At 35.4% G+C, this 27,352-nt stretch overlaps 16 protein-coding genes across 16 annotated transcripts; 10 read left to right on the top strand and 6 right to left on the bottom strand.

Moving 5' to 3' along the window:
• Window positions 1–92: 92 nt before the first annotated feature.
• On the bottom strand, window positions 93–1,094 carry EFH1 (KilA-N domain-containing transcriptional regulator EFH1; the record flags this gene model as incomplete). The annotated part of the gene is made up of 1 exon (XM_015610433.1): window positions 93–1,094. One exon carries the CDS (start codon window positions 1,092–1,094, stop codon window positions 93–95), a length of 1,002 nt encoding a protein of 333 aa, XP_015468718.1.
• Window positions 1,095–2,437: 1,343 nt separating this feature from the next.
• On the top strand, window positions 2,438–4,003 carry AVT1 (Avt1p; the record flags this gene model as incomplete). The annotated part of the gene is made up of 1 exon (XM_015610432.1): window positions 2,438–4,003. The coding sequence occupies one exon, from the start codon at window positions 2,438–2,440 to the stop codon at window positions 4,001–4,003; it is 1,566 nt and encodes a 521-aa protein (XP_015468717.1).
• Window positions 4,004–4,251: 248 nt separating this feature from the next.
• Window positions 4,252–7,248, bottom strand: AC631_01601 (uncharacterized protein; the record flags this gene model as incomplete). Its single annotated transcript, XM_015610431.1, has 1 exon — window positions 4,252–7,248. One exon carries the CDS (start codon window positions 7,246–7,248, stop codon window positions 4,252–4,254), a length of 2,997 nt encoding a protein of 998 aa, XP_015468716.1.
• A 1,513-nt stretch (window positions 7,249–8,761) lies between these two features.
• GSP1 (Ran GTPase) lies at window positions 8,762–9,406 on the top strand (the record flags this gene model as incomplete). Its single annotated transcript, XM_015610430.1, has 1 exon — window positions 8,762–9,406. One exon carries the CDS (start codon window positions 8,762–8,764, stop codon window positions 9,404–9,406), a length of 645 nt encoding a protein of 214 aa, XP_015468715.1.
• Window positions 9,407–9,853: 447 nt separating this feature from the next.
• AC631_01599 (uncharacterized protein) lies at window positions 9,854–10,219 on the bottom strand (the record flags this gene model as incomplete). Its single annotated transcript, XM_015610429.1, has 1 exon — window positions 9,854–10,219. The coding sequence occupies one exon, from the start codon at window positions 10,217–10,219 to the stop codon at window positions 9,854–9,856; it is 366 nt and encodes a 121-aa protein (XP_015468714.1).
• Window positions 10,220–10,459: 240 nt separating this feature from the next.
• Window positions 10,460–10,915, top strand: ATP14 (F1F0 ATP synthase subunit h; the record flags this gene model as incomplete). The annotated part of the gene is made up of 2 exons (XM_015610428.1): window positions 10,460–10,477; window positions 10,601–10,915. 2 exons carry the CDS (start codon window positions 10,460–10,462, stop codon window positions 10,913–10,915), a joined length of 333 nt encoding a protein of 110 aa, XP_015468713.1.
• Window positions 10,916–11,624: 709 nt separating this feature from the next.
• On the top strand, window positions 11,625–12,875 carry AC631_01597 (uncharacterized protein; the record flags this gene model as incomplete). The annotated part of the gene is made up of 1 exon (XM_015610427.1): window positions 11,625–12,875. One exon carries the CDS (start codon window positions 11,625–11,627, stop codon window positions 12,873–12,875), a length of 1,251 nt encoding a protein of 416 aa, XP_015468712.1.
• A 58-nt stretch (window positions 12,876–12,933) lies between these two features.
• On the bottom strand, window positions 12,934–13,983 carry AC631_01596 (uncharacterized protein; the record flags this gene model as incomplete). The annotated part of the gene is made up of 1 exon (XM_015610426.1): window positions 12,934–13,983. The coding sequence occupies one exon, from the start codon at window positions 13,981–13,983 to the stop codon at window positions 12,934–12,936; it is 1,050 nt and encodes a 349-aa protein (XP_015468711.1).
• Window positions 13,984–14,306: 323 nt separating this feature from the next.
• On the bottom strand, window positions 14,307–14,765 carry AC631_01595 (uncharacterized protein; the record flags this gene model as incomplete). Its single annotated transcript, XM_015610425.1, has 1 exon — window positions 14,307–14,765. One exon carries the CDS (start codon window positions 14,763–14,765, stop codon window positions 14,307–14,309), a length of 459 nt encoding a protein of 152 aa, XP_015468710.1.
• Window positions 14,766–15,123: 358 nt separating this feature from the next.
• On the top strand, window positions 15,124–17,322 carry CDC46 (MCM DNA helicase complex subunit; the record flags this gene model as incomplete). The annotated part of the gene is made up of 1 exon (XM_015610424.1): window positions 15,124–17,322. The coding sequence occupies one exon, from the start codon at window positions 15,124–15,126 to the stop codon at window positions 17,320–17,322; it is 2,199 nt and encodes a 732-aa protein (XP_015468709.1).
• Window positions 17,323–17,587: 265 nt separating this feature from the next.
• On the top strand, window positions 17,588–20,035 carry AC631_01593 (cleavage polyadenylation factor subunit; the record flags this gene model as incomplete). Its single annotated transcript, XM_015610423.1, has 1 exon — window positions 17,588–20,035. The coding sequence occupies one exon, from the start codon at window positions 17,588–17,590 to the stop codon at window positions 20,033–20,035; it is 2,448 nt and encodes an 815-aa protein (XP_015468708.1).
• Window positions 20,036–20,186: 151 nt separating this feature from the next.
• On the top strand, window positions 20,187–20,596 carry SMD2 (mRNA splicing protein; the record flags this gene model as incomplete). Its single annotated transcript, XM_015610422.1, has 2 exons — window positions 20,187–20,191; window positions 20,254–20,596. The coding sequence occupies 2 exons, from the start codon at window positions 20,187–20,189 to the stop codon at window positions 20,594–20,596; spliced, it is 348 nt and encodes a 115-aa protein (XP_015468707.1).
• Window positions 20,597–21,096: 500 nt separating this feature from the next.
• On the top strand, window positions 21,097–22,083 carry MEC3 (Mec3p; the record flags this gene model as incomplete). Its single annotated transcript, XM_015610421.1, has 1 exon — window positions 21,097–22,083. One exon carries the CDS (start codon window positions 21,097–21,099, stop codon window positions 22,081–22,083), a length of 987 nt encoding a protein of 328 aa, XP_015468706.1.
• Window positions 22,084–22,276: 193 nt separating this feature from the next.
• On the top strand, window positions 22,277–23,458 carry SER1 (O-phospho-L-serine:2-oxoglutarate transaminase; the record flags this gene model as incomplete). The annotated part of the gene is made up of 1 exon (XM_015610420.1): window positions 22,277–23,458. The coding sequence occupies one exon, from the start codon at window positions 22,277–22,279 to the stop codon at window positions 23,456–23,458; it is 1,182 nt and encodes a 393-aa protein (XP_015468705.1).
• A 236-nt stretch (window positions 23,459–23,694) lies between these two features.
• AC631_01589 (GTPase) lies at window positions 23,695–25,605 on the top strand (the record flags this gene model as incomplete). Its single annotated transcript, XM_015610419.1, has 1 exon — window positions 23,695–25,605. One exon carries the CDS (start codon window positions 23,695–23,697, stop codon window positions 25,603–25,605), a length of 1,911 nt encoding a protein of 636 aa, XP_015468704.1.
• A 114-nt stretch (window positions 25,606–25,719) lies between these two features.
• Window positions 25,720–27,102, bottom strand: ILV1 (threonine ammonia-lyase; the record flags this gene model as incomplete). Its single annotated transcript, XM_015610418.1, has 1 exon — window positions 25,720–27,102. One exon carries the CDS (start codon window positions 27,100–27,102, stop codon window positions 25,720–25,722), a length of 1,383 nt encoding a protein of 460 aa, XP_015468703.1.
• Between the last annotated feature and the right edge of the window lie 250 nt (window positions 27,103–27,352).

The raw sequence follows: 27,352 nt of genomic DNA, 5'->3' as shown, positions 1-27,352 counted from the left end.
TCTGTATGTGATTGTCTTGATTCTATTTTCGTCAGTTCCACCTACTTATCGTAATGTGGATGAGAAAGCAAATAGCTGCAAAAGCTTAATTGCTACGCATCCTCAGTCTTTAAATCTTTAGGGGAGTGAGATTTTTCTTCGTAGTATTCATGTTGCTCAATGCTTTTAACATCTTTGTCTTGATAGTTATTGTTGCTTGATGGGATAATAGTACTTTGAATAGTGGGCAGACTGACATCCGATAAAGTAATATTGCTTAGATCCTCATTGTTTAACGATTTCAAGTAGCTATCATGTCTTAGCATCGAACCCTTTTCATGATAAAAGCTTTTCAAATCTTTCACAAACAATGGATATAATAATCCGTCAATTCCTTCATTTCTAGCAATTTCAGAGGCTCTATCAAAGGGGATCCATACTCCCTTAAGATTCATTGCTCCAACTTTAACAACAGTTTTGGTTTTTTCAGTTTTCAAAATTCCATCCCTTTTACCTCTTGTCATGCCAGCAACATTCAACAACTTAGTACCATTTACGTAATTGGTATCTTCTCTCCTGGATACTAGAATACCTTGAGCTTCTACTTGATAGCAAATAGTTTTCTCGTCTTCCCAATAAGTGGTGGCTATACGAGGTTTGTCAGGCTTCACAAAATCCAGATCAAAGCTATGTCGTTTTGTACTAGCGGATGAATTTCTCAGATGAGTACTATTCGAAGATTGTGGCGAATGGGAAACTTTTGAAGCCTGAGATTGACTGTTTCTCATTGAACCATCTGGTGAAGACAGGAAAAGAACATTAACACCGGAATAATTACCCAGTGGACTTTGTTGCAAGCCTACTATTTGACTTTGTGCATCCACAGATGGAAGGTTTTGGTTAAGTGGTAATGGGCTTTGGTTCATGAGTGTTGGATATTCATTATTATAGTACTCTTGTGGTTGTGTTGATGATTGATACATCTGATGTAATGAAAGGTTGGGCTCATTAAATGTATTCTTGAGCCTTGAATTAGGATAAACATGGTACAGAATGGAATGTAATGGCTCAAGTGGCAGGCCAGATTGCTGATTGGTAAATTGGGTGTTCGACATATTGTTTGAATTGGTGTTTGAACTGGGATTTACAATCTGGTCTGAATTTGAGTCATTTGTACTATTACTATGATAATAAATATGCTGACCCGAGCTTGTCATAATATTTAGCTGAATTCAAGATTGAATGGAGCAACTATTGTTACTTACAGCTGTAAATTATTCAGTCAACTTTATTCAGTTTCTTATTTTATCAAGTCCTGCTATAATGTTCAACTGTTTACTTTGTCAATATATATAAAAGAATAATTTGTTAAAACTATGATTCACTAATGGAAACTAGCAGAAAAAAATTCTGACCCTTTAGTGGCAGCTATTCTATAAAGGCAATAATATTATTTGTTTGATCGACCCTAGACAATATTGTATATAGGATCCAACCTTATCGGGATATATATAGTGAATACCCCAATGCATCCTTTCCCCTTGCCTGGGAAATGTAATGACTGCAAGATTATGCAACTTTGCGGGCCAGAACTAGAGGTTGGAAAGTATTGGATTACGAAAATTATCTCTCACAGAAAACGATACAGCTTTCTATTCATTCAAGTTCCTTATATAAATAATTGGATACTCATTACTGAAGCAGCATTTGAACACCATATCAATAGTTACTACAAAGGAACTGCTTTTCATTACAGTTTTGCAGCAAAAACTGGAAAAATCATACACAGGATGAAATCCAACATTTGTACAATTAATACCTGCAGAAACTTGCTTCAACTCACTTTTGCTCGCATAGTAGCGAGTATAGATCATCAAGCTTAACTTTAAGTATGCAGAAACGAAGGCGATTGTCGTATTTGTAGTATCATCTTATTGTCGGCGGATCCCTTGAATTACTAATTAGGGTTTCAACCACTATTAAAATACTGCAATTATAAACTATATTGAATATGTATATTACAATGCTGGCACTTCTAAGTCCAATAAGAATTATAAATATTGAAAATGGTGATAACTGTAAGCATTAGATTTTATGCCTGATCGACTATAACGTAAGAACTTGTGCTTGCTCGTGTCAAAATAAAACACATTACAAATATGTGAAGCTTGCCAAATTCTATTATAGCGACTAAGTATTTTAATCCGGGTACATTGACCATTTATCTAGTTTATAGGGTTCGTGAATTTCAGGGTTTCAGGATGGCCTATCCTCTGATGGTCTTCCTTATTACATTTTTGAAATGGAAAGGCTCGTAACCCGATTACATCACGAAAAATATTATATTAAATCTTATCTTGTATCGCCCTGAAAATTTGAAACGAGGATATTGCTAATTGTATCTTGTAAGCATCGTTATCTGATTATTTCTACCGAGAGAAGTGACTGATACGATAAAATGAGTCATTTCCCGGAAAACGATGAGAGTGATTGTTGTAATCGCCCAAAAGAAAGAAGACGATCATTTTTGGATATAGGTGGAGCCAATTCGATCAATAAGTTTGCGTCGTCATATACTAGGGCCCAATCTTATTTAGGGCTGAGTTTAGTTGAAACTTCATTAGGCCAGGAAGTAGAAGGAGATTTAAGTCCCTGTACATCACTCTATGACGCGGCTACAGAAAGCGCAATTGACGATGATCACAGAGATGATCAAGAAGGCCTTGACCAAATAAATACGTTTAGTTTCGAACATGATGAAAATACGTCTTTACTATCTAGGCGAGCAAGCAAGGCTGATTCAGAGCGTTTAATTACTGGTGATTCTACGGCTCCACAAACCATTTTTAATTGCATAAATACCTTGATGGGAATTGGTATGTTATCTTTACCTTTTGGCTTTCGTTTGTCGGGGTGGGTTATTGGTACTTCGATGCTATTATTCAGTTCGCTAGTTACCAACATCAGTGCAAAAATGATGGGAAGGATACTAAGGAAGTATCCACATCTTATGAGTTATGGAGATATAGCTCACCTATATGGCGGTCAGGGTATCAACATTATTGTCACACTTGTATTTACCTTTGATCTCCTTGGCGCCATGATTTCGTTAATAATATTATTTAGCGATTCATTTTATATTTTATTTCCGTCATTACAGAAAGGCTTATTGAAGGGCATTATTGTCACTGTGCTTTTCTTGCTTTCATTTTTACCATTATCAGTTTTATCCTTGGTCAGCTTGTTGGGAATCATTTGCACTACACTTCTTATAGTGGTTATAATAATTTGTGGACTTTTAACCACATCGTCCCCTGGATCGTTAATCACCCCCGCATTTACAAACATATGGCCATCTGAGTATAAATACTTATTACTAAGTCTTGGATTATTTATGGCACCTTGGGGTGGACATCCTGTATTTCCTGAGTTGTATAGGGATATGAGACATCCATCAAAATTTTCAAAGTGTTGTAATATAGCCTTCGGTATTACATTCAACTTAGACTATTTAATTGCGGTAATTGGCTTTTTGATGTTCGGAACAGATTGTCAGGATTCTCTTACTAAAAACTTGATGACAAATAAAAACTATCCTGAGTGGGTCCGGCCGTTGATTTGTTTGTTCATGGGTTTATTGCCAGTGTCTAAGTTACCGTTGATAACCAGACCGATTATTACTGTCTATGAAAGTTTTTTCAAACTTAATCAAACTAATTATACAGTTGTCAAAAATGGAATAAGACAGGAAGTCTATGGAATCAAAAGGGTTTTATCTAGGGCTATTTTCTGTGTTTTATTGTTCCTGATATCTTTAATTTTCAACTCCTTTGGAAAGGTTATCTCCTTTTTAGGTAGTGCAATTTGTTTTACTATCTGTATGACTTTACCTTTCATTTTCTATTTGAAATTCTATGAAAACGACATCTCTATCATAGAGAGGGTATTAATTAAGGCTGGAATAATTTTTGGAGTTATATTCTCATTAATTGGAACCTATGGATCAATTGTAATTGATATTTAATTTATTACTAATATTAGTACGTATATAAATAATAAAGTTTTATTTGCATTGGAATAACTAATTATCAAAACATTAATCATTTTATACAAGTAAATCCAGCTTACTTTTCACCTTTAAGTAATATTGTCCCTAATGACTAAATATATTCACTCTAACATGCATTTGAAAAAAATTTTTATAGCCATAGAAAAGATACACAATGATAAAAATAAAATCTGATAAATAAACTTTTTACTTGTCTAGTGAGTTCATTTTCTTGAGTTCCGCCTACTATTCGACTTATAGTGATATTCTTTATCTTCATCAATGCCAACATCATTTGATAATATACTTGCAGCGTATAATAAATTATCATGTTGAGATTTAGCCAAATATTGAGACATGACTTGAGAACCGGATGTAGAATAAGGATTCTTTGAAGGATTCGCAGTGTAAGTGTATTGATTTGGATTTGGATTTGTGGGTGGGTAATATCCACCGTAACCAAAGCTTTTCATTCGACCAGCTATTGGCCTTTGTGCATTTTGCATATAATAGAGCTGTTGCTGTTGCTGATGGTGGTGATAAGGGGAAGGTGGAAATTTTGAATCATGATTGTAGTACTTCATGTAGTTTGAGTTATGCGAGTTTAATGAAATATTAGAAGAGTTTCTAGATGATTTCCTTAAAGGAATAAAGGTATCCGAGGTATCAACTTTGCTATCATAGAATTTATGTCCATTATTACGCAATTGTTTCAATTCATCTCTCGTAGAAGATGTAGTCTCATCAGACCCTATGATAATTGAAATATCATCTTCGTCTTCTTCATCATCATTCTCATTTACAACATCAGGAAGTTTTACATCCTCATTATTCGTTGGCGTCTTTTCGTATTTATCAGTCTTCTCATACTTATTGATCTTTTCATTTCCTTTCTTGGTACCTCCGTTAATGGAAATATCCGATTGTTCGAAAGGTTTCTTGATTACTTCTGGTTTTTCATTGTCTGTTGAGTTCTTGGTTTCTTTACTAGAATCAGCAGTACTCATAATACCAAAAACCATAGCTGCTTCTTCATTCATTTCTTCATGCACTGCATTAGAGTTATCTCTATTATGATCAAGTTTGCTGACCTCAAGATCTTCCTCTGGTTTCATCAATTCCTTTTTTCTTTTACCAAGCTTTTTCTTGAAACTGAATTTTGGTGGGTTACCACATCTATCCTTTGCGAAGCTGATTTTAAATACCTTATATTTGTCATAAAATTCACCATTATCACCCACTATTTTATTGATCTTAGAAATATTTTTAGATTCAAATGAGTCAACCAATTTAATAGCATCAGCAATATTTATGAAATTTAAAAACCCACAATCTTTATTATGGTAAAAATTGATTTGTTCTAACTCACCGAATTTTGAGAAGTCTGACCTCAAGACAGATTCATTTGGTAATCTAATCTTTTCATCCTTTGGTGTATTTGATATATTATTATTTTCATCCTTATTCAATTTAATACCAATATACACATTTCGCGAGGCTCCAGCTGTGACGGCTAATGAAATTTCTCTATTTAAAGCTCCCGAATGATTTTTAGCCCAGCCGACAGTGATATCATATCCATGAATGACCAATTGATGTAAAACTTGGTGATTCAAATAAAATTTTAAAGCGATGGTGGGGTCAATAAATGTGATGAAACAAACCCTTTTATCTGGATGATATTTAATTGATTCAACCAAACCACCAGCTCTTACATTGTTTGCAATCTCTTCAACGGTTGTATTTGGATGCAAATTTCCCAAATAAATTGTCCTATTGCCGACATTGAATGGATCTGGGTTGTACTGATAGGATGCTGAGTTATTACTAGGGACTTGAGGCATTTGCATTCTTACTTGAGACTGATTTATCGAAGGATATGTGTTGAGCATGTATGAAGAGGTATTTGAAATATAGCTCTGATCAATATTCTGCGATGACGAAGACTTCGAACTAATCTGGTCAAAGCTTGGTTCTTGAGGATGCTTTGCGTTAGAAAGTAAAGAGTTCCGAATTGATTCGTTATTCTCTAAAATACTTTGATCATTCAATAAAGCTTCCTCTTCATAGACTTCTATGTCTTCCTCAGTGTCTGTATTGTGTTCATTTAAGTCTTCAGGAATAATGTTATTGTGGTTTATGGTCACTTGTCTTTTACCGAGCATGGGCGAGTTTGTATTAGAGCCTAAGGATGGCTTATCTATTACAGTTCTGTCACACCTATCTTTATGAAAGGAAGCTTGGATAAATTCAATAGTTTCCAGCGATTTGTCGGTACCTTCCAGATCAATCTGATTCTGCTTATCCGCCTGGATTTTCTTCAAATAAAATTCATATGATTTGATAGCGGCATCAATCGATGTGAAATGAACCAAACACTTGATTTCAGATTTAGATTCGTTTGTCGAAATTTTGAAATCTTCAATATCTCCAAACTTTGAGCATTGGTTTGTCACATCATTCTCAAATTCTTCGATATCAATCGAGGCGAAGCTATTGGAATGCAATTTAAGTAACAAACACCGGGTAGCATTAAATTCCAAAATATAGTTAAGGGTTTTCAACTTGATATAGTCCTGTCTATTTAAATGATTATTAAAATTATTTGAATTTCCATTTGAGCTAGTATTATGCGATTCATTTAAAGAAACTTTTAAATATTTTGAATTTCTCAACTTCTCCTTCAACTTATTCAAATTGTACCGGTTCTTAGAATATTTTAAATGGAAATTAATCGAAATCTTCGAGTTAACGAATGAAATAACACAAGTCTTCAAATTATCTGTATCCCTTAAACGTTCTGGGGCCGGCCTTGAATACATCTTACAATATTCAATAGGGCCAAAATCAATGGAATTCAACAACTCATTCAACGTCACTCTTTCGTCAATGTTCTTCAATATAACTGTGCGTGAAAGGTTAAGTTGTTCCAAATTGCTTTTACTACCGAGCGGAGTCAAGTAGGGTGATTGTGATACAAAATGTGGGTGTTGTTGGTTTTGATGCTGATGCTGTGAGTGCATCTGCTGTAATTGTTGCTGATGGTGGGCCAAGTTCCCATGCGAGAGATTAACTGGCGGAGGCACGTATTGCCTGGGTAGAACCGGCGACATAGGCACCATATTCAGTGTCTGCTGAACATATGGTGAGTTAACCAATAAATTCGATGGTAACATTGATTGACCGTACGACAAATCAAGCGGAGTCGCTGGAGGTGCCATATCCGGAGGATAGTACCCTTGAGGACCGTGATATGAACTATAATATACTCCTTGGTGTGGATACATTCTGACGTTATATGGTAGCAGTATTCACGTATTTTAACTAATTTGGGGGATATACTTCAACAGAACTTAGCGCGTTGTATACTTCGAAGTATAGCAATTTATCGGGAATGTGTAGTCTCGAACTTCGTAGTGCAAATTAAATACACGCTTTCCTATGGCTTTAAAAACGATTGGATGGGACCTAGATATATAGATCACCTTTTTTTCAACCTTAGACGTCGGCGGTTAATTAATCTGTTTAGAATGGGGTAACCTTTGTTCGTAGTCTTATTAACACTTTCAAAAGCAAATATCCCTGATTTCGTGTACCTCTTACTAACTGGTGTATAGCTTTCTATAGCTAGCAATATATATACCTAAAAGATATCAAATTTATGTATATATGGGAGAAAAAAAAAACCTTCTGTAATATGGTTAGCGTTTTTTTTAGTTGCCAGTACTAAATTTTGAGGGAGGGTGTGCACTTTACTCTCCCACGATAAAAGCGTAAATTGCGCACAGAACATTTTACCCACTATACTCACCCACTAGTCGCCCAGATCGCCTTTCGTACCATTCCAACCGGACCTACATGTTACTGAAGCACGATCAATAAATAATCTCGTCTGCATGTGTTTTTATTTATTCGTTTCACGCTCTGTCTTGGGTCTTACAGTAACGCTACATACTGCATTCGTGATCCTATATCTATACTATTTCAATCCAACTATTAAACCCTAGATTCAGATTCAGCTCAACTCTACAAGTAAGGTACAACATGTTTGCCTTGTTGACAGCTTCACAACGATACGTGTCGGGCTATGATTTTCATTAGGCTATAACGAAGTATTTATAGCACGTCCCCAAACAATAGGGAGGAACTGAATCGGTAAAAATAAGTGCGTCTTATGCGCTTGGTGGTGCGTGGTGGGTATAAACATTATTAGGCTTATTCTTGATCTGGCCGGTGACTGGGTATATCTGAAGTGATTGGAGACTATTTTATAACTGCCTCTTAGTTTTTGGTTCATGCATCTTGTCTAGTACATTCAGGCCAGTAAAGACAGCGGGTAGTACGATTTGTACCAACCCGCGAAGTGGAATGTAGCTGCATCTGAAGACCCCTGTAGCAAGTGAATAGATGCGCGTGGGACAGATGCTGCCAGATCGGGCAGTCGAGACCCGACGAGTCACAGGCGTCCCGGGTCAGAGGACGACATCGCGACATGGTTTGTAAATTCGACATTTCAGCAGTATATCTGTAAAATGGAACTTATTACTTCTTTAAGTAATCAATAACTTCTCAATGGGTCTGCTGACATAAGCAAGGAATTTCAAAAATTTTCGATGATTTCCTTACTGATCCAAAAACACAAGGAATGAGAAGTCGATACATGGCAAGTAAAAGCCTTTTCTTCCCAGATAAATTATTAATCGTCTAGATAATTAATTAATCAATCAATCAATCATGGCTCAAGAAGTTCCAACTTTCAAGTTAGTTTTAGTCGGAGATGGTGGTACCGGTAAGACCACATTCGTCAAGAGACATTTAACGGGTGAATTCGAAAAGAAATACATTGCTACTTTAGGTGTCGAAGTCCATCCATTAGGATTCCACACCAACTTCGGGGAATTGAAGTTCGATGTGTGGGATACTGCTGGTCAAGAAAAGTTCGGGGGATTGAGAGATGGATACTACATCAACGGTCAATGTGGGATCATTATGTTCGATGTGACATCAAGAATCACTTACAAGAATGTTCCAAACTGGCACAGAGATTTGGTCAGAGTGTGTGAAAACATCCCAATTGTCTTATGTGGTAATAAGGTTGATGTTAAGGAACGTAAGGTCAAGGCCAAGACCATTACTTTCCACAGAAAGAAGAACTTGCAATACTACGATATCTCTGCCAAATCCAACTATAACTTCGAAAAGCCATTCTTATGGTTGGCCAGAAAGTTGGTTGGTAACCCTCAATTAGAATTCGTTGCTTCCCCAGCTTTGGCTCCACCAGAAGTCCAAGTTGATGCTGACTTAATGCAAAGATATCAACAAGAAATGGAACAAGCCACTGCCTTGCCATTACCTGATGAAGATGATGCTGATTTGTAGATATTCTACTAATTGCTTGATAAACCATTTAAGTTTTGTCTGCTAATTCTATATAGGTTACATTATTCATGTAATACATAAAGTTTAATTTAGTTTGAAATATGAGATATGTAAGTTGGTTGCTAATGTAATTCAAAGGTATATGAGTCCTTATGTTTCTCTGTTCAATGCTATTATATTTATTATATATGTATTCTATTAACCTACCGACTTACTATCAAATAACCTTCCGATGCGTCTCTTGTTGCTATGAGCAACATCTAATATACAAATGTGATACGCAGACATTCAATTTCCACAAGGATGGCCATCAAAGAGCCTCAAAATTGATTGCTTAGCTATGTGCTGCTGAAAACTACTAATCAAGGTGTGATATTCCCATTTCTATGGTTTTTCCAACGATTATTGGTGCACACTCATGATTCACCATACAGCCCTATTCGTCTCCTAATATGTTTCCTGGTTTTGCTTATGCTCTGCTATCGACTGCTGGTACTCCTCTGTATTACGAAATACTGAAGGTGGAGGGTTTGGATAATTTGTCAAGCTCGGTGGGGGTGGTAAGCTAAATTCTCCTTTCAGACCGTTCTTATTTCCTTCATTTGACGACCCGGGTGCTCCCCTATTCAAATAACTCAAATTTATCTCGTACATAGAATCTAATGGGTCCCATATTCCTGTTTCCTTTGCCTTCATCTCATAGTAATTACAGTAGTATCTGATATGATTCTTCCCCATTAGATGCGATTTCCTCACACTCATGGTATCATGAGTCAAGTATGACTTACAATAGTCACAGTAATACTTTGGCATTCTTGTTCTTATATTTCCCTTCAAGTTGCAACTACTTCTATCGGTACACTAAAAATGATGCTTTTCATATTAGTATAGTATGTAGGTCATATGACCAAAGCTCAACCAATAAAAAATTGTGTTTGTATAAATTTCCAAAGTACACGACTCCACCGATACTCGGTAAAAGAATTGAATATACTTAGGATAAATAGAACTTAAGGCTTGAAACGTTAATTAATACATAACAAGGAATTTATAATGTTTAGACAATCAGTTGTATGTATTAGCATTGAGAATACAAGTGTATTGATGGTTTTTGGGGACACGAAAATGACAGCAAACATCATCAATTATCATTAATTCCCAAGAGAGGATAAATTTACTAACAATATTATTCAGCGTAGCTTAAGTGCCAGAAGACTTTTTTCTATTAGTCCACAAAGAAGCAACTTAGTTTCTGATTTATACATCCAACAAATCAAAGCATTCAAACCAACCCCATTTTCTAGCAAAGACGTTGAAAGCTCAGTTAAAACATTTCAATTACCAACCAAGCCATCTGTTCCAGAATCTGAAATTTCTGCAGATGCTTTAAGTCAATACGAATCATCTGACGTCGAAACTGCAACTGCTGAACCATCGTCTGTCGCTACTGACGCAGCAGCTGAAGAAGACTGGTTTGTCTTTGAAGAAGAAGAAGAACACCACCATTAAACTATACTAAATACACCTATATTATGAATTGAAAAATTAAGTATTGTTTATTTGACATTTTCATTACTTTCATTAGTTTATATAACTGTATACGAAGTTTGCAAATAAAATAAAATAGAATTTAATCAGTGTAGTATATATAAGATTTTTTTGATTGAAAAATTGTAATGAACACAATTTGATCCATCATACAATGGAATATACATCACTACTCTTCATCATGGACGTTACAGACCAATTGGGCCGTCGTTATAATGACATACTACATTTGTTTTATACACCAGTGGCACATGAATAGCATACCATAAAGAAGTAATCGTCCAAATATCATAAATTACATCCTTATTTCCTTACTTAGGACAATTTTTCACTATAGTTTAGAATATTTCTTAGGTCGATATAGAGATAAGCGGTGGTTCAATCTATGTAAAATCACATATTGCCATATTAAGAACCACAACTATAAAAGCGTATGCATCACTGGTTCTCTGCTTACAGTTGCCTCTTAATATTGAGACTACAGGTATCATTTGGACTAATAGGATATTGTACTAGCTGACCGCATATCAATTACTTAGTCAAAAGTGGATAGTGGTAAAAATATTGTGGAGGATAATCAATCAATATTACTCTCGCAATAAATTTATTGTTTACATTTTGATCTCTATAAACATTACCATCTACAAGAACAAATAGGATAGTGAATGAAATGGCATCTGATCCTCCTTATCTCGATACAGAGGCTATTTTCAATGCATCTGACTTAATAAATTCCACACTTATATCGAAAGGGTATATTACAGAGAAGCTTAATTTCAATTCCATAAACTGGAAAGATCTAGTACAAGACCAAATTGAGAATAATAGAGATGAAGAACCAACAAAATTAGATGAATTGAAGGTAACAGAAGCAATATATAATAATGACAAAAACATAATTAATATTATCTATTCTTTGCTTCAGTCGATTGAAAGAAATAAAGCCCAAAATAAGTCATTTAATAAAGTTATAAGTAAGAAAGACTCCACAATAAGAGATTTACAGAAAAAGGTAGAATCTTTAGAGCATCAGGTTGAACATTCTGAGTCAAGATTAAATAGATTCGTTCAAATTGACCAGTTACAATTGTCTAAACGGGTACATGATTTAACGCATATAAATAAATTACAGTCCCAAGACTTGAATAAGTTAAAAAATTGGTGTACAGATATCAAAACAAAGTATCACATAGAACTAAAGAAGAAGAACATCGAAATAGACCAGTTGAAAAATCAATTATTAGAAAAGAAGAATTTATCTACTACAACGGCATTTGGAATTCCATTATCCATTGATTCGTCTCGAAACAATAATACAACAAGCTTTGACCAAGACATTAATTCAAACGTAATCTACAATCATAATCCAATAATAGATAACACCAATCCAAATACGCATTCAAATACTTCTTTGCTGCCTATCTTAAATGAACAATATGAACAAATTGTTATAGATTTAACCCAATTAATTGAAAATTTGATTTCAGAGAATCATAAATTTTCGAGATTTATTAAATTGGTAAATAATTACTATCAAAGCTTGAACATACAATTATCAAACATAAATCACAAACATTTAGATGTCCACAACTTACCCAATCCGTCTGATTTAATTGATCTTAATGAGTTTACTGGTGATTCAGCAAACATAAGCTCCAAGGATTCATTAGACGAAATTGAATCTTTCGAATATATTACCAAACCACTATTAAACAACGTGTATAAAAATTATCATTATGTGTCAAATCTTGTTGAATTAGTTGATTCAAACAATTCCCAAATTAATGTTAACGAAAATGGATTTTCATCCAAGAAAATTGATGAACTAAAGACAGAGTTAGAAATAGTTACAAGAAATTGGCAGGATGCTATCAAGACTTTGGAAAATTGGAAAAACTACCAACACGCTAATGATAATTAATATGTGTATTATTTGTATAATTAGAAGTAGAATAAATGATGATGCTAATTTAATCTTACTAACAAAAGTGATTTTCCAATTTATCTTTAGCAACTGATGATTCAGATACCTTTTTCAAAACTGTTGTTTCTAGAGAAACAATATTAAGCGGGAAATCTTTGAGGAGTTCGTATTCATTAACTTCAGGACCTTTCTTTAGTCTTAAAGATAAATCACAGGTCTGTTTGTTATACTCTAAGTACGTATTAAGCAAAATCCCAGTACAATACACACTATCATAATTAGGATCAGATCTACCAACACATATTCCATCTCTGATTGTTGCTTCATTTGATGAATCATTTTGAAATTCTGCGATGTCTATCGACTCATCATCATGTCTTATTTTGGACTTATTTATATCAATATCTCCCTTCACATAAAATCTGACAATTCGCAAAAGGTCGCCTATTTCTAACGCATCAAATTCAAAATCGTTTACACCATTGAACAGTTTAACAACAACAACTATCCCCCCAACAGATATCAAGTTTTCCAGATATGGATCATAAAGCTCCTTGATAACATTCTTCTTGGTGGTATTAATCGAATTGCCAATTAAGTTTTGCAACATCAAAGTGCGAGTGAAACTATCGTACTGGTCCGAAATATAGGACCGTTCACTTTCTGATGGCTTCGAAACAGTGGTCACATAGTTATTTGGCTCAGTATCATCCATTCGATATGTCAATGATGACATTCTCCGTATGTCTGAGAGCCGTTTAGCCTTCAGCGAACTCTTTTGGTCGACATCAGTACCAACAAGTCCATCTGACAAATCAAATCTATCAATCGCATCCTTGTACACCAGTGAATAACTAGTCGCATCGTCTTTATTCAAGCACGGGATAATGTTTACATCTTTTACGTTTCCCATGCATACTTGCGGTATATCTTCATCTGCAGAGGGAAGCGTATAACTCTTGAGTGCTAGTCTTGAAGATGTTGAATTTGAATTCAAATTCGTTTCGCAATTCGTCACTGAACTAGGTGGTTTGTCTATATCTATTTGGTCTTCTAGATCTCTTCTTTTCAGTCCACAGAATATCCACGATATCCCACTAAGCATATTCCTCAAAGCATGGCCCGTTTTCTGCTTGTCACGAAAATGAAGTTCGGATACATTATACTCATCTTGTGGGGAGTTAACATAAACTACGCAACACCAATAGCAGTACAAGATCATCAGAATTATTAATAGAAAGCATGTCCCAATCACCGCTCCAATTATAGACCCAATTACAACACTATTGGTCGCCATGGCTCTGTTACGAGTAAATAAACGCCAGATAACTATATGGTTGCAAACATTCTGGATCTATATCACCATGTTGGTAGGTACACGTTCTCTGGATCCTAGAAGCAATGGCAATAGATACTGCATCACTTTCTTTATACGGGTCCCTTTTCACCTGTTCCGTTCGAATTCAACGTAGACCTGACATGGCTATCAAACTCAGCATCAATATCTATATAATTCGACAATAATTCGCGCTCTTCCTCCTCCTTTGTCTTTGCCCTCTCTTCATCTAGCACTTTGTACTTTTTGTTCGCCTTCTTCGTTTTGCTTTGTTTTGTTTTTGTCTTCCTTTCATTCACAACTGCCGTACGACAACCTTCTGGGTTTTGTAACTCTTCAAGCTTCAATGCCAATATTTCTCTAGCTCGCTTCCGGTTTTGCTCTTGTGATCTGGAATACTGGCATGTCACCACCAACCCTGTAGGTTTGTGTGTAAGCTGGACCTTGCTATTACTTTTATTAATTTTCTGTCCTCCGGGACCCCTCCCTCCTTTTAAAAACGCTTCATCTATTTCTTCTTCCACAATAAGCCATTTTGGTCTTGGAGGCATTTTATTTTTCTTTGGTATCGCATAATTAACACATGATGTACTCAAGAAACATCTAAAAGGGGCCACAAACAATGGCTTCCTTAGAATGATCATCTTCAAAGGTAAAATCATTATACTATGGCTTCACCTATAATGGCCAACAAGCTGGTTCACTAGTATAATAGACATATTACAGGTTAGGAGATTTTCTGCGCTCTACGAGTTGATGAAGGTTTGCAGTTTAGGCATCCACGCGTACTTTACCCAATTGGGATAATTAATGGTACATCGATATAAATTATTTATACCAACACGTCTCATCAGTTTTTCTTCCTGTAAAGGTTCCAAAACACAGAATAAAAGAGATATAACAACAAATATGTCTTACGAAAGACCAGAAGTATATGGTGCTCAAGTTTTGCCGGGTGAAGAGCCGGAAGATAACTCTTTTAATGAGATTACCAAAGCATTTCGTTCATTCATTCTTGAATTCAGGTTGAACACTCAATTCATCTACAGAGACCAATTAAGAGAAAATTTGTTGATTAAGAATTATTTTCTCAAGGTTAATTCCGAACATTTAATTGGGTTCAATGAGGAATTGAATAAGAAATTGACGGATGACCCGGCAGAGATGATTCCGTTGTTTGAAAATGCCATCACCGACATTGGGAAGAGAATAGCTTACTTGTCGAACGAAGAGGTGCCAACAGATTTTCCTAATTGTCAGTTGATATTATTTTCCAATGCCAGTAAGACATCTATTAGAGACTTAGACTCAGAACACATTTCGAAAATAGTGAGGGTTAGCGGAATTATTATTTCATCATCTGTATTGAGCTCTAGAGCTACTCAGGTGCAGTTGTTGTGTCGTAACTGTAAGCACACAATGAGACTTAAGATTTCTTCCGGATTTGGGCTGTTGAACTTGCCAAATAGATGTCAGGGAACCCATAATTTTGATGATGCTTCGACTCAGGACAAATGTCCATCCGACCCTTACACTATCGTTCATGACAAATCTACGTTTATCGATCAGCAGGTTTTGAAGTTGCAAGAATCCCCAGATATGGTTCCAGTTGGTGAAATGCCTAGGCACATTATTTTACAAGCGGACAGGTACATGACTAACCAAGTGGTGCCTGGTACAAGAGTAACGATAGTGGGTATATATTCCATTTACCAGGCAAAGCAAAAGAGCAGTAGTAATGTAAACACTGTTGCCATTCGTAACCCATATTTGAAAATTTTAGGGATTCAAACTGACGTCGACAATAGTATTAGTGGACAGGGATTAACCTTCACGGAAGAGGAAGAAGAAGAATTCTTGAAAATATCCAGATTGCCCAACTTGTACGAGGTTTTCTCTAATTCTATTGCTCCATCAATTTATGGTAATCAAGACATCAAGAAGGCTATCACTTGTTTATTGATGGGTGGTTCTAAAAAGATTTTACCTGATGGAATGAGATTAAGAGGTGATATTAATGTCTTATTACTTGGTGATCCAGGTACTGCTAAATCACAATTATTGAAATTCGTTGAAAAAATTTCTCCTATATCCGTCTATACTTCTGGTAAGGGTTCTTCGGCTGCCGGTTTAACAGCTTCAGTTCAAAGAGATCAGGTTACGAGAGATTTCTATTTAGAAGGTGGTGCTATGGTTTTAGCTGACGGTGGTGTCGTCTGTATTGATGAATTCGATAAAATGCGTGATGAAGACAGAGTAGCAATCCATGAAGCTATGGAACAGCAAACTATTTCCATTGCGAAAGCTGGTATAACTACAATTTTAAATTCTAGAACGTCTGTTTTAGCGGCAGCTAATCCAATCTATGGGAGGTATGATGACTTGAAGAGTCCAGGTGAAAATATTGACTTTCAAACCACAATTTTGTCTAGATTTGATATGATTTTTATTGTCAAGGATGACCATAACGAAGCCAGAGATATGTCAATTGCACAACATGTTATGAATGTTCATACAGGTAATGCTAATAACAACCAGGATCAAAACCAAGAAGGGGAAATTCCTATTGATGTTATGAAGAGATATATTCAATACGTAAAATTGAAATGTGCTCCACGTTTAAGTCCAGAAGCTTCAGAAAGATTATCGTCACATTTCGTCTCCATCAGACGTAGATTGCAAATAAATGAAGTTGAGATGAACGAAAAATCTTCTATTCCTATTACGATTCGTCAATTAGAAGCCATCATCCGTATTACAGAATCATTAGCCAAATTGAGATTATCCCCAGTTGCTTCTGAAGAACACGTCGAGGAAGCCATTAGGTTATTCACTGCTTCTACTATGGATGCTGTAGACCAAGGTGTGTCTAGTGGTGGCTTGATCACAACCGGAGAAATGAGTAAAGAAATTAATAAAGTTGAACAGGAACTTAGAAGAAGGTTACCAATTGGATGGTCTACAGCTTACAAAACTTTGAGAAGGGAAATAGTAGACAGTGGTAAAGCTAGCGCTGGGGCTTTGGATAAGGCTCTTTATATATTGGAAAGGCACGAAGTTATAAGGTTTAGGCATCAACGTCAAAACGTTTTGCGTTGCGGTGTCTAATTACTGTAATGCTAGTCATCAAATAGGGCTAATTTATTTCAGTTGGTGACGAATTATGCTTTGATTTCCTCATGTTAGTTTAGAGCTTCAGTATAGAGCGATTGTGTATAGTATTTAATAATATTTAATTTAGTTAATCTTATTATATTTGTAAATATCATAGCCTGTATATGCGAAATCTTCCACCAAAAAATTAAAGCGAGATTTTTTGAAGTAGTTTTATCTATGTTGATATACTTCAAACAATAAATCTAATAAATCGAACATGACCGTGGACAGTCAACCATCTGATGGTACCGATGATTTTAAGTTTTTCGGTCTTGGAGGCTGTAATGAAGTAGGAAGGTCTTGTCACATAATTGAATATAAAAACAAAGTCATCATGTTAGATGCTGGTGTTCATCCTGGTCTACAAGGGTTGAGTTCTTTGCCGTTCTATGACGAGTATGACTTATCAAAGGTTGACATTTTGTTAGTTAGTCATTTCCACTTAGATCATGCTGCATCATTACCATATGTTATGCAACATACAAATTTTAGCGGAAGAGTGTTTATGACACATGCGACTAAGGCTATTTATCGTTGGTTATTATCAGATTTCGTGAAAGTCACTTCGATTGGAGGAGGTAGTGATGCAAGACTTAACAACTCAGATCCTAATGCAAATACTGGATCAAGTAATTTATACACAGATGATGATTTGATGAGGTCCTTTGATAGAATTGAAACCATTGACTACCACTCTACGATAGAACTTGATGGTATAAGATTCACAGCTTACCATGCTGGTCATGTATTGGGTGCATGTATGTACTTCATTGAAATTGGTGGTTTAAAAGTATTGTTTACAGGTGACTATTCTAGTGAAGAAGATAGGCATTTGCAGGTTGCAGAAGTGCCACCTATGAAACCAGATATCTTGATTACCGAATCTACCTTTGGAACAGCTACACATGAACCTAGATTGGAAAAAGAAAATAGAATGACAAATATTATTCATTCCACCATTTTAAAAGGGGGTAGAATCCTAATGCCTGTATTTGCATTGGGAAGGGCACAAGAATTACTTTTGATTCTTGAAGAATATTGGTCTCTTAATGAAGATTTACAAAACATAAATATATATTACGCCTCTTCTTTAGCGAGAAAATGTATGGCTGTATATCAGACTTACACGAATATCATGAATGATAGTATTCGTCTTACAACATCAGCAACCAATTCAAGTAAGAAACAAAATCCCTTCCAATTTAAATTCATTAAGAACATAAAAAATTTAGATAAGTTTCAGGATTTTGGACCTTGTGTTGTTGTAGCGTCTCCAGGTATGTTGCAGAATGGTGTTTCTAGAGATCTTTTAGAAAGATGGGCACCTGATCCTAAGAACGCGGTCATCATGACAGGTTACTCGGTGGAGGGTACAATGGCAAAGGACTTATTAACTGAGCCTCATACAATCCAATCTGCGCTGAATTCTGATATGACCATCCCTCGTCGTTTAAATATTGAAGAGATTTCATTTGCTGCACATGTGGATTTTCAACAAAATGCAAATTTCATTGAAAAAGTCAATCCTCTGAAAATTATATTGGTACATGGGGAGAGTAATCCTATGGGTAGGTTGAAGTCAGCATTGTTAAGTAAATATTCTTCACGTAAAGGAACAGAACAAGAGGTTAAGGTATTCAATCCTCGAAATTGTGATGAAGTGACGATTGGTATCAAAGGTTTGAAAGTGGCGAAGGTTTTAGGTACATTAGCTGAAGAGCAGTTGTCATACTTGAAGAAAGAAATTAGTACTAAAATTAATGAAGGTAATGTTAAAATAGAAGAATTATCAGATGGTGACATGGAAAAAGAATCAAAACCGGATACTGATGAAAAAGGAGAAAAGGAGTCTAAGAGTGGAGAAGATGATACCGATAAAAAGGAAAATGAAAAAGCTAATGATAATAATATAATAAGTACTGGCAAAGCATTATCTGGTGTCCTTGTTTCTAAAGATTTTGATTTGAATCTTCTTCAATTGCAAGATTTGCATGAATTTACTCAATTGTCTACGTCAATTGTTAAATCTAAGATTAATTTGAAGATCAATGCTGATATTTCTTTAATGAAATGGCACTTGGAGCAAATGTTTGGTTTTATTAGTATATTGGTAGATGATGAAGAAACATGGGAATGCGTAATCATGGACATGATTGATATCTCTGTTGAAAAGAATAATTCTCAGGGAGCTGGAGGTTTATTGATAAATGTTGAATGGGTTAATGACAATTTGATGGCTGATTCCTTAGCTGATAGTGTGATAGCTATATTGTATTCTATTGACTCGTCACCTGCATCTGTCAAATTGACTTCAAAGAGTTGTTCTCATTCTCACACTAAGATAAAAGAGGAAGTTAACGATGATGCTATGATCGATTCAACACCTCCACCTGAAAAGAATGCACACGCAAATTCAGAGATATCTAGCCGTATTCACCGTATCACATCTTTATTGAAAGCACAGTTTGGTGATTCTTTAAAGACTGCTGCTGGTGAAGAAGGCAAAAGGGCTAGTATCGTAATTGGTAAAAATGAAGCTAAAATTGATTATTTGAATCTCACCGTCGATTGTAACTCTCGAGTTTTGAGGGACCGTATTGAAAACATCATTAAAAGAGGTTGTGATTTGGCTGCTCCTCTAAGTCAATACGAAAAGACTACATAAAGAAGTACATATCTTGTATAATATAATCTAATACCATGTATACTACTATTCGGGCGTGCGACACTCACTTTTTTGTAGCATCAAATACTTCAAGACATCAGTTTATAGTGGAATATCCACATCTTCTACCTCTATATATATTATCAAGGTAATGGCGTATGTATTTGTATTAGTTTAATGTTTCTAAGATATTGAGAATAAGTACTAACTATTGACAGTGAATTAATAGATCGTCCTCGTTCAGAATTAACTGAACTTGAACTTCAAAAGTTAGAGGAGTTTGAGTTTACACATGGACCTATGTCTTTATTACAGAACGCTGTAACTAATGGAAGCCCTGTTGTTATTTCTTGTCGTAACAACCATAAGCTTATCGCAAAGGTAAAGGCTTTTGATAGACATTGTAATTTGATATTAGAGAATGTTAAAGAATTATGGACAGAATCCGTTAAGAATAATAAAGGCAAAAAAATAAAGTCCACTTCTAAAGAAAGGTTTGTCTCTAAGATGTTTTTGAGAGGCGATTCTGTTGTTATTGTCTTGAAGGCACAGGCTTCTTAATTAGATATATTCTAGATTTGAAAATTTTGATAAGATTTGCTTGATCCCCATTTCATCTATTTGTTTCTGAAACTTTTCAGAGGCTTCGGATAATCCACGCTTTGTTTAATTGTTAAGAAAAGCGTATCTGAATTGACTTGATTTCGTTTCTTTATATCTGTCTCGAATATCGTGTCAAGAATTATGCATTTATATTCTTTTCCTTAATTAGTTACTTACTCTCTATTCTTTCAGGTAGGTAACGTATTTGTAACTTTACATATTGTATAATAATATTATAATCATTAGTATAAAATTTTTTAAATTTCAAGAACTTCTGTAAGACTTACATGCGATCGCATAGTGAAATCAAAATTATGATGTATGATGATATATATCACTTTTATGATACACTTCTTGTTGTTTGTCATATTCTAAGCGAATACTTGTGTCTCGGGTACTTCTGATATTTAGTATATTCTTTGAGTTTTATGGATTGCGTTTAGAATAAATCAATCGAAATGAAGCTTAAACTTAGAACACAGAATATTGAAGCTTTAAAGACGACACTTTCACTAATAAGTCATATACGAAAGTTTGTCATACTAAGATTCACCCCTACTCAGCTACTAATAATACTGGTAAATGGATCTTCTATAACGCAAGAGCCACAAGTATGGTGTAAGTTACAAATCAATAATATCTTCGATCAGATTGAGATCCAAAGTTTGCGGGATAACACCATTCTGTTGGAAATAAATATTGAGCAATTGCTACTGACTTTGCATAACTTCAATAGAGCAAATAGTGACGGGCTAAATATACGGCTTCAAAAGAAAGATACTTCAGGTGGCCAAGGAATTAATATAAGTAATGGGAGAATTGCTTCTTTAGCGCTATTCTACTCAAATATCAACATTAATTCTAACGCGATCAATCACACCTTCCGTTTACCAGTCAAGATCTTGAAAAACACAGATGACATTATGCTCCTCAAGGAGCCAGAATTGACAGAAGTGGATTTAATGATGAGGTTGCCTAAGGAATTTCTATCGACTTACAAGAGATTAGAAAAGTTTAAGAAAACTTCGAGTAATGATTTGGTCAATATCAAATCAAGCAGGCGTAATGGAGGATTTTTAGGCTTTGTATTGGAAGAGGATGGTAAATTCAAAGTTACAATAAGCTGGAACGACAAACTAGAAGTTCAAAAACCTAATAGAAGTAATCTTGATGGTGAGTCGTTACGATTACCAAACCTACACAATCCAGGATCGGTTATCAGTCAAGATATTGATGAGGATAATACTCATGAAGATAAAGAAATATTGGTAAGACTAAGAGATTGGAAGATGGCATCTAAAATTGTTGCAACTTGTAAGACTGTGATTTTCCTTTTAACTCACAGAGAAGCATGTGTATTGCATTGCTTATTAGATGATACCGATGATGTCGAGATAATTTATTATATCAGTGGTGTCAAAGTCCGTGATATTCTTGATAATTGAGCATCTTGAGGTGTATAATCTTCAAATGCAACAGTATATCTAGATTAATGTTAGTAAACTGTGCGTTCTTAGCATTTCACTTATCTATACATAGTTATTTTTTCACGAATGACTCAATACCGCGCACTTGGTGATATTTGACAAATTGGAATTCTAAATAATTTATCTCTTATTTAAATCAACCCAGAAAGCAATGGCACAAGAAAGAACATTAAACCGTGAAGAGCCACATTATTTTGGTGCTGGACCAGCATTATTACCAACTTCTGTTTTGCAGGAAGCTGCATATGATTTAATCTCATACGGAGACGAGAATATCGGTGTTGGTGAAATTTCTCACCGTTCTAAACCAGCAGGTGGTGTAATTGATGGGACGAAGGAAAACTTAAGCAAATTAATGAATATCCCAGACACCCATGAAGTATTTTTCATGCAAGGAGGTGGTACTACTGGATTTTCGTCAATTGTGTATAATTTAATGGCAAATTACACTAAGAGAACCGGAAAGAAGGGTAAAGCTGCTTATGCTGTTACTGGGTCATGGTCTGCCAAATCTGCAGAAGAAGCTAAGAGATTAGGTTTCGATACCGACATCGTGGTTAATACCAAAGATAAGAAGTATGGTGATATACCTCCTTATTCTGAATGGAAGCCAATTGACAAAGAATCAACAGCATACTTGTTCGTTTGTGACAATGAAACTGTCAATGGTAATGAGTTTCATGATACCCCTGGAACTGATTATTTACCAGAAGGTGTTGAATTAGTCTCTGACATGTCATCCAATATTTTATCGAAGGAAATTGATGTCAGCAAATATGGTTTGATTATGGCCGGAGCACAAAAAAATATCGGTCTTGCTGGTTTGACTATTTATATTATAAAAAAGTCTTTGTTAGAACATGCTACTGACGAAGAATTGAGTTCAAAGAACATTCCATTGGCCCCGATTGCTTTCCATTATCCAACCGTTGTCAAGAACAATTCGGCTTATAATACAATTCCTATTTTCACCTGTCATATTATTAATTTAGTTGCTAAGAAGTTATTGGAATCTGGAGGTGTCCCTGCTATTCAGAAGATCAACGAACAAAAGGCAAAAATATTATACGAAGCGTTGGAAAAATATCCAAACTTCTACAGGTTGCCAGTTACAAACCCAAATGTTCGCTCAAAAATGAATGTAGTCTTCAATTTGCCAAATGCTGATTTAGAAGCCAAGTTCGTATCTGAGGCCGCTGAAAAGAAATTAACTGGTTTGAAGGGACACAGATCAGTTGGTGGTATTAGAGCTTCAATTTATAATGCAATTAGTCTCGAAAGTGTTGAACTCTTAGTAAAGTTTGTCAATGACTTTGCTGAAGCTAACAAATAGTAGTAGTTTAATCTTTTAAATACGAAGCCCTCTTTTCAAAACATATTTTGTAGTAATTTTGTTAATTTGCACGTCGCAGCCTTTAAATTTTTCAGTCCCAGTATGAAGCACCATACGAAAATATTTGGTAGCTACAATCAACTATATCCATGCAAATAAGGTTTCTAGGTCTAAAGCATTGCTCATATAGATCCGTACTTACCAATGTTCGAACAATAGCGACTACAAGGCATTGTATGTCTATGAACAAAACTGCTGCTATCGAAGACAAAAAGATATCTCTAGATAAAGAGAGTCATATTAAATCTGTACAAGAAAGAATAGCGAAAATCCCTATTTCAAATTATAGAAATTTCAGTATAGTGGCACATGTGGATCATGGTAAATCTACTTTATCGGACAGGCTATTGGAGTTGACTGGAGTTATTCAACCTGGAGATGCAAATAAGCAGGTCTTGGATAAACTAGATGTTGAGAGAGAGAGAGGTATTACGGTGAAAGCGCAAACATGTTCTATGTTCTATGTTGATCCAAAAACAAACGAAGACTATTTATTACATTTAGTTGATACCCCAGGTCATGTAGATTTTAGGGCTGAAGTTTCCAGATCCTACGCATCCTGTGGAGGGGCTCTTCTATTAATTGATGCATCTCAAGGTGTTCAAGCACAAACAGTAGCTAACTTTTACTTGGCTTATAGTATGGGCTTGAAATTGATTCCAGTGATCAACAAAATTGATTTGGATGCAGCAGACATTCCGAGAGCAATGGATCAGGTTGAGACTACGTTCGAATTACCTAGAGAAGACTGCATTCCAGTAAGTGCTAAAACAGGCCTCAATATTGAAAATATAATACCATCAATTATTCAAAATATACCAGCACCTAGCGGTGATGTTGATAAACCTTTGAAGGCGTTATTGGTTGATTCATGGCATGACCCTTATGTTGGGGTTGTTATGTTGATTCATGTTGTTGACGGTGTAGTGAGAAAGGGAATGAAATTACTTTCTGCTCATTCAGAAAAACGATACGATGTAAAGGAAGTAGGAATTATGTACCCCGATAAAATGCCAATGGATTGTGTAAAGGCTGGACAGGTGGCTTACATTATCCCAGGCATGCGGAATCCGAGAGAAGCTATGATTGGTGATACCTTCTATCAATATGGTAAACATGAAGGATTAGAGCCTCTTCCCGGATTCGAAGAGCCAAAACCTATGGTTTTTGTGGGTGCTTTTCCAGCAGATGGAGGTGAGTTTAAAGTTATGAATGACCATATGGAAAATTTGGTATTAAATGATAGGTCTGTTACATTAGAAAAGGAAACATCAAATGCGTTGGGTCTTGGATGGAGATTGGGCTTTTTGGGTTCACTTCATGCTTCTGTGTTTAAAGAGCGGTTAGAAAATGAATACGGTGCAAAAATCATTTTAACAGCTCCTACTGTCCCATATAAATTAGTCTATAAAGATGGAAAAGAAACTATTGTGACTAATCCCGATGAATTTCCTGGAGCAGATTTTAGAAATCATAATATTGAAATGTTAATGGAACCGTATGTTAATGCTATAATGACTATTCCGGATGAATATATTGGAACCGTAATGTCACTTTGCGAGAACAATCGAGGTATTCAAAAAGAATTGGAATACTTAACTACTGGACAAGTGCTATTGAAATATGAAATTCCATTAGCACAGTTGGTGGAAGATTTTTTTGGTAAACTTAAAGGCTGTACAAAGGGGTATGCTTCTTTGGACTACGAAGACTCAGGATATAAGAAGTCAGATATTGTCAAAATGGAGCTATGTGTAAATGGAGAACCTCAAGATGCATTAACCCAAGTTATGCATAGGTCCCAGGTCCTAAGCAGAGGAAAGGAATATGTAACGAGATTTAAAGAATATTTGAAGTTCCAATTATTTGAAGTGGCAATTCAAGCAAAAGTCAACAATAAAGTTGTAGCAAGAGAAACAATTAAAGCTAAGAGAAAAGATGTCACTCAGAAACTTCATGCTGCTGATATATCCAGAAGGAAGAAGTTATTACTGAGACAAAAAGAGGGTAAGAAGCAAATGAAAGCATCCGGAAAGATTAGTATTAATCAGGAAGCTTATCAAGCCTTTTTACGTCGTGCTGACTGACAGTGCCACTATTAAATAAATCCTTGTATATAATAATATTCATGAAAATGAAAATCTATATTTAACGAACCTATAAATAGACGAATCAACATGCAAACTAAATTTTCATAATATCTAGCTTTGTAAGAATTTTTTATATACGACATTGTCTGTTTCATCAACAAAGCTATAACCTATATTTTTCAAGAAATCCTGAAAGTCCTCGTCACTTGTTCCTTCTGGAAGCACAAAACCACATAAAATCTTTCCAACATCGTGGCCATGATTTCTGTAGTGAAACAAGGTTATATCCCAATCATATTTCAAAGTCTGCAAGAATTTTGTTAAAGCACCTGGTCTTTCTGGGAATTCGAATCTGAATAACCTCTCTTTAGAAATTTTATTTGAATTAGTCTTTGAAGATTTTCCACCAACTAAATAACGACCATGCGTCTTTGCCAACTCGTTATCTGAGATATCAATAACTTCATAATCATTAGTCTTCATAGATTCGACTATTGAAGCTAATTCCTTATCCTTGTTCGTAACATTAAAACTGACGAAAATGTTTGCATTGCCGCTATTATTAAATCTATAAGAAAACTCTGTTATTGCTCTTGGATCGATTATATTTTGTAATGTGGCAAACTCACCAGGTCTTTCAGGGATAGTGACGGCTAAGGATACTTCTTTACCTTCACCAAGCACAGCTCTTTCACTTACGAATCTTAATCTATCGAAATTCATATTAGCACCACTTAAAATTGGAACATAATTCTTATTTCTATGGTCAATTTCAGAATTATCACTAACATACCTTTTCAAGCCCGCAACTGACAAAGCCCCAGATGGTTCAACAATCAGTCTAGTATCCTCAAAAATATCTTTAATTGCAGCACATAATTCATCAGTCAGAACTCTAACTACCTCATCAACATATTGATGGCAAAGCTTCCAAGTTTCATCTCCAAGGACTTTGACAGCAGTACCATCAGCAAATACTCCGACCAGATCCAATGTTTTCAGCTGATGGGATTGCAAGGACTGATACAATGCATCTGCGTCAAAAGTCTCGACACCAATAATCTTGACATGTGGAGCAATCTTTTTCAAATAAACACCAATACCAGCTATCAATCCACCGCCACCAACTGGAATAAACAAAGCATCGAGCTTATCCAATCTTAATTGTCTAGTGATTTCTAAGGCTATAGTACCTTGACCTGCGATGACATATGGGTGGTTGAAAGGAGGAATGTTTGTTAATCCGTTTAATGAACTTAACCTATCACATTCTTTCTTTGCACTATCGAAATCGTCACCATATAATACAACTTGTGATCCTAATCTGGAAACGTTTTTATATTTAATAGAAGGAGTGGCTGTTGGCATGACTATGGTAGATGAAATCTTCAACTTGTTAGCAGAAAAAGCAACACCTTGCGCATGATTACCAGCAGAACATGCAATAACACCAGATAATGGTGTCTTTGAATTGGAATGCAAATGAGCAATCATATTATACGCTCCACGTAATTTAAATGAAAATACCGGTAATAAATCTTCACGTTTTAAAAATATATTAGTATTACATTTCTGTGATAAATTAACAGCATGTGTAAGTGGTGATCCACCTTCATCGACAACATCGTAAACTCTGGATGTCAATATCAACTTGATATAATCAGGCTCACCTTCAGGTGTAAAATCAGCTTCTTGCAATTCTGGAAATTTTTGAGCCGGAGATTGAATGGAGTAAAATTTAGCA

This window comes from Debaryomyces fabryi (assembly GCF_001447935.2).
Source record: "Debaryomyces fabryi strain CBS 789 chromosome Unknown contig00023, whole genome shotgun sequence".
Classification (NCBI taxonomy): domain Eukaryota; kingdom Fungi; phylum Ascomycota; class Pichiomycetes; order Serinales; family Debaryomycetaceae; genus Debaryomyces; species Debaryomyces fabryi.
The sequence above is the reverse complement of the archived record's forward strand: the minus strand, read 5'-3'. Positions and strand labels throughout refer to the sequence as shown.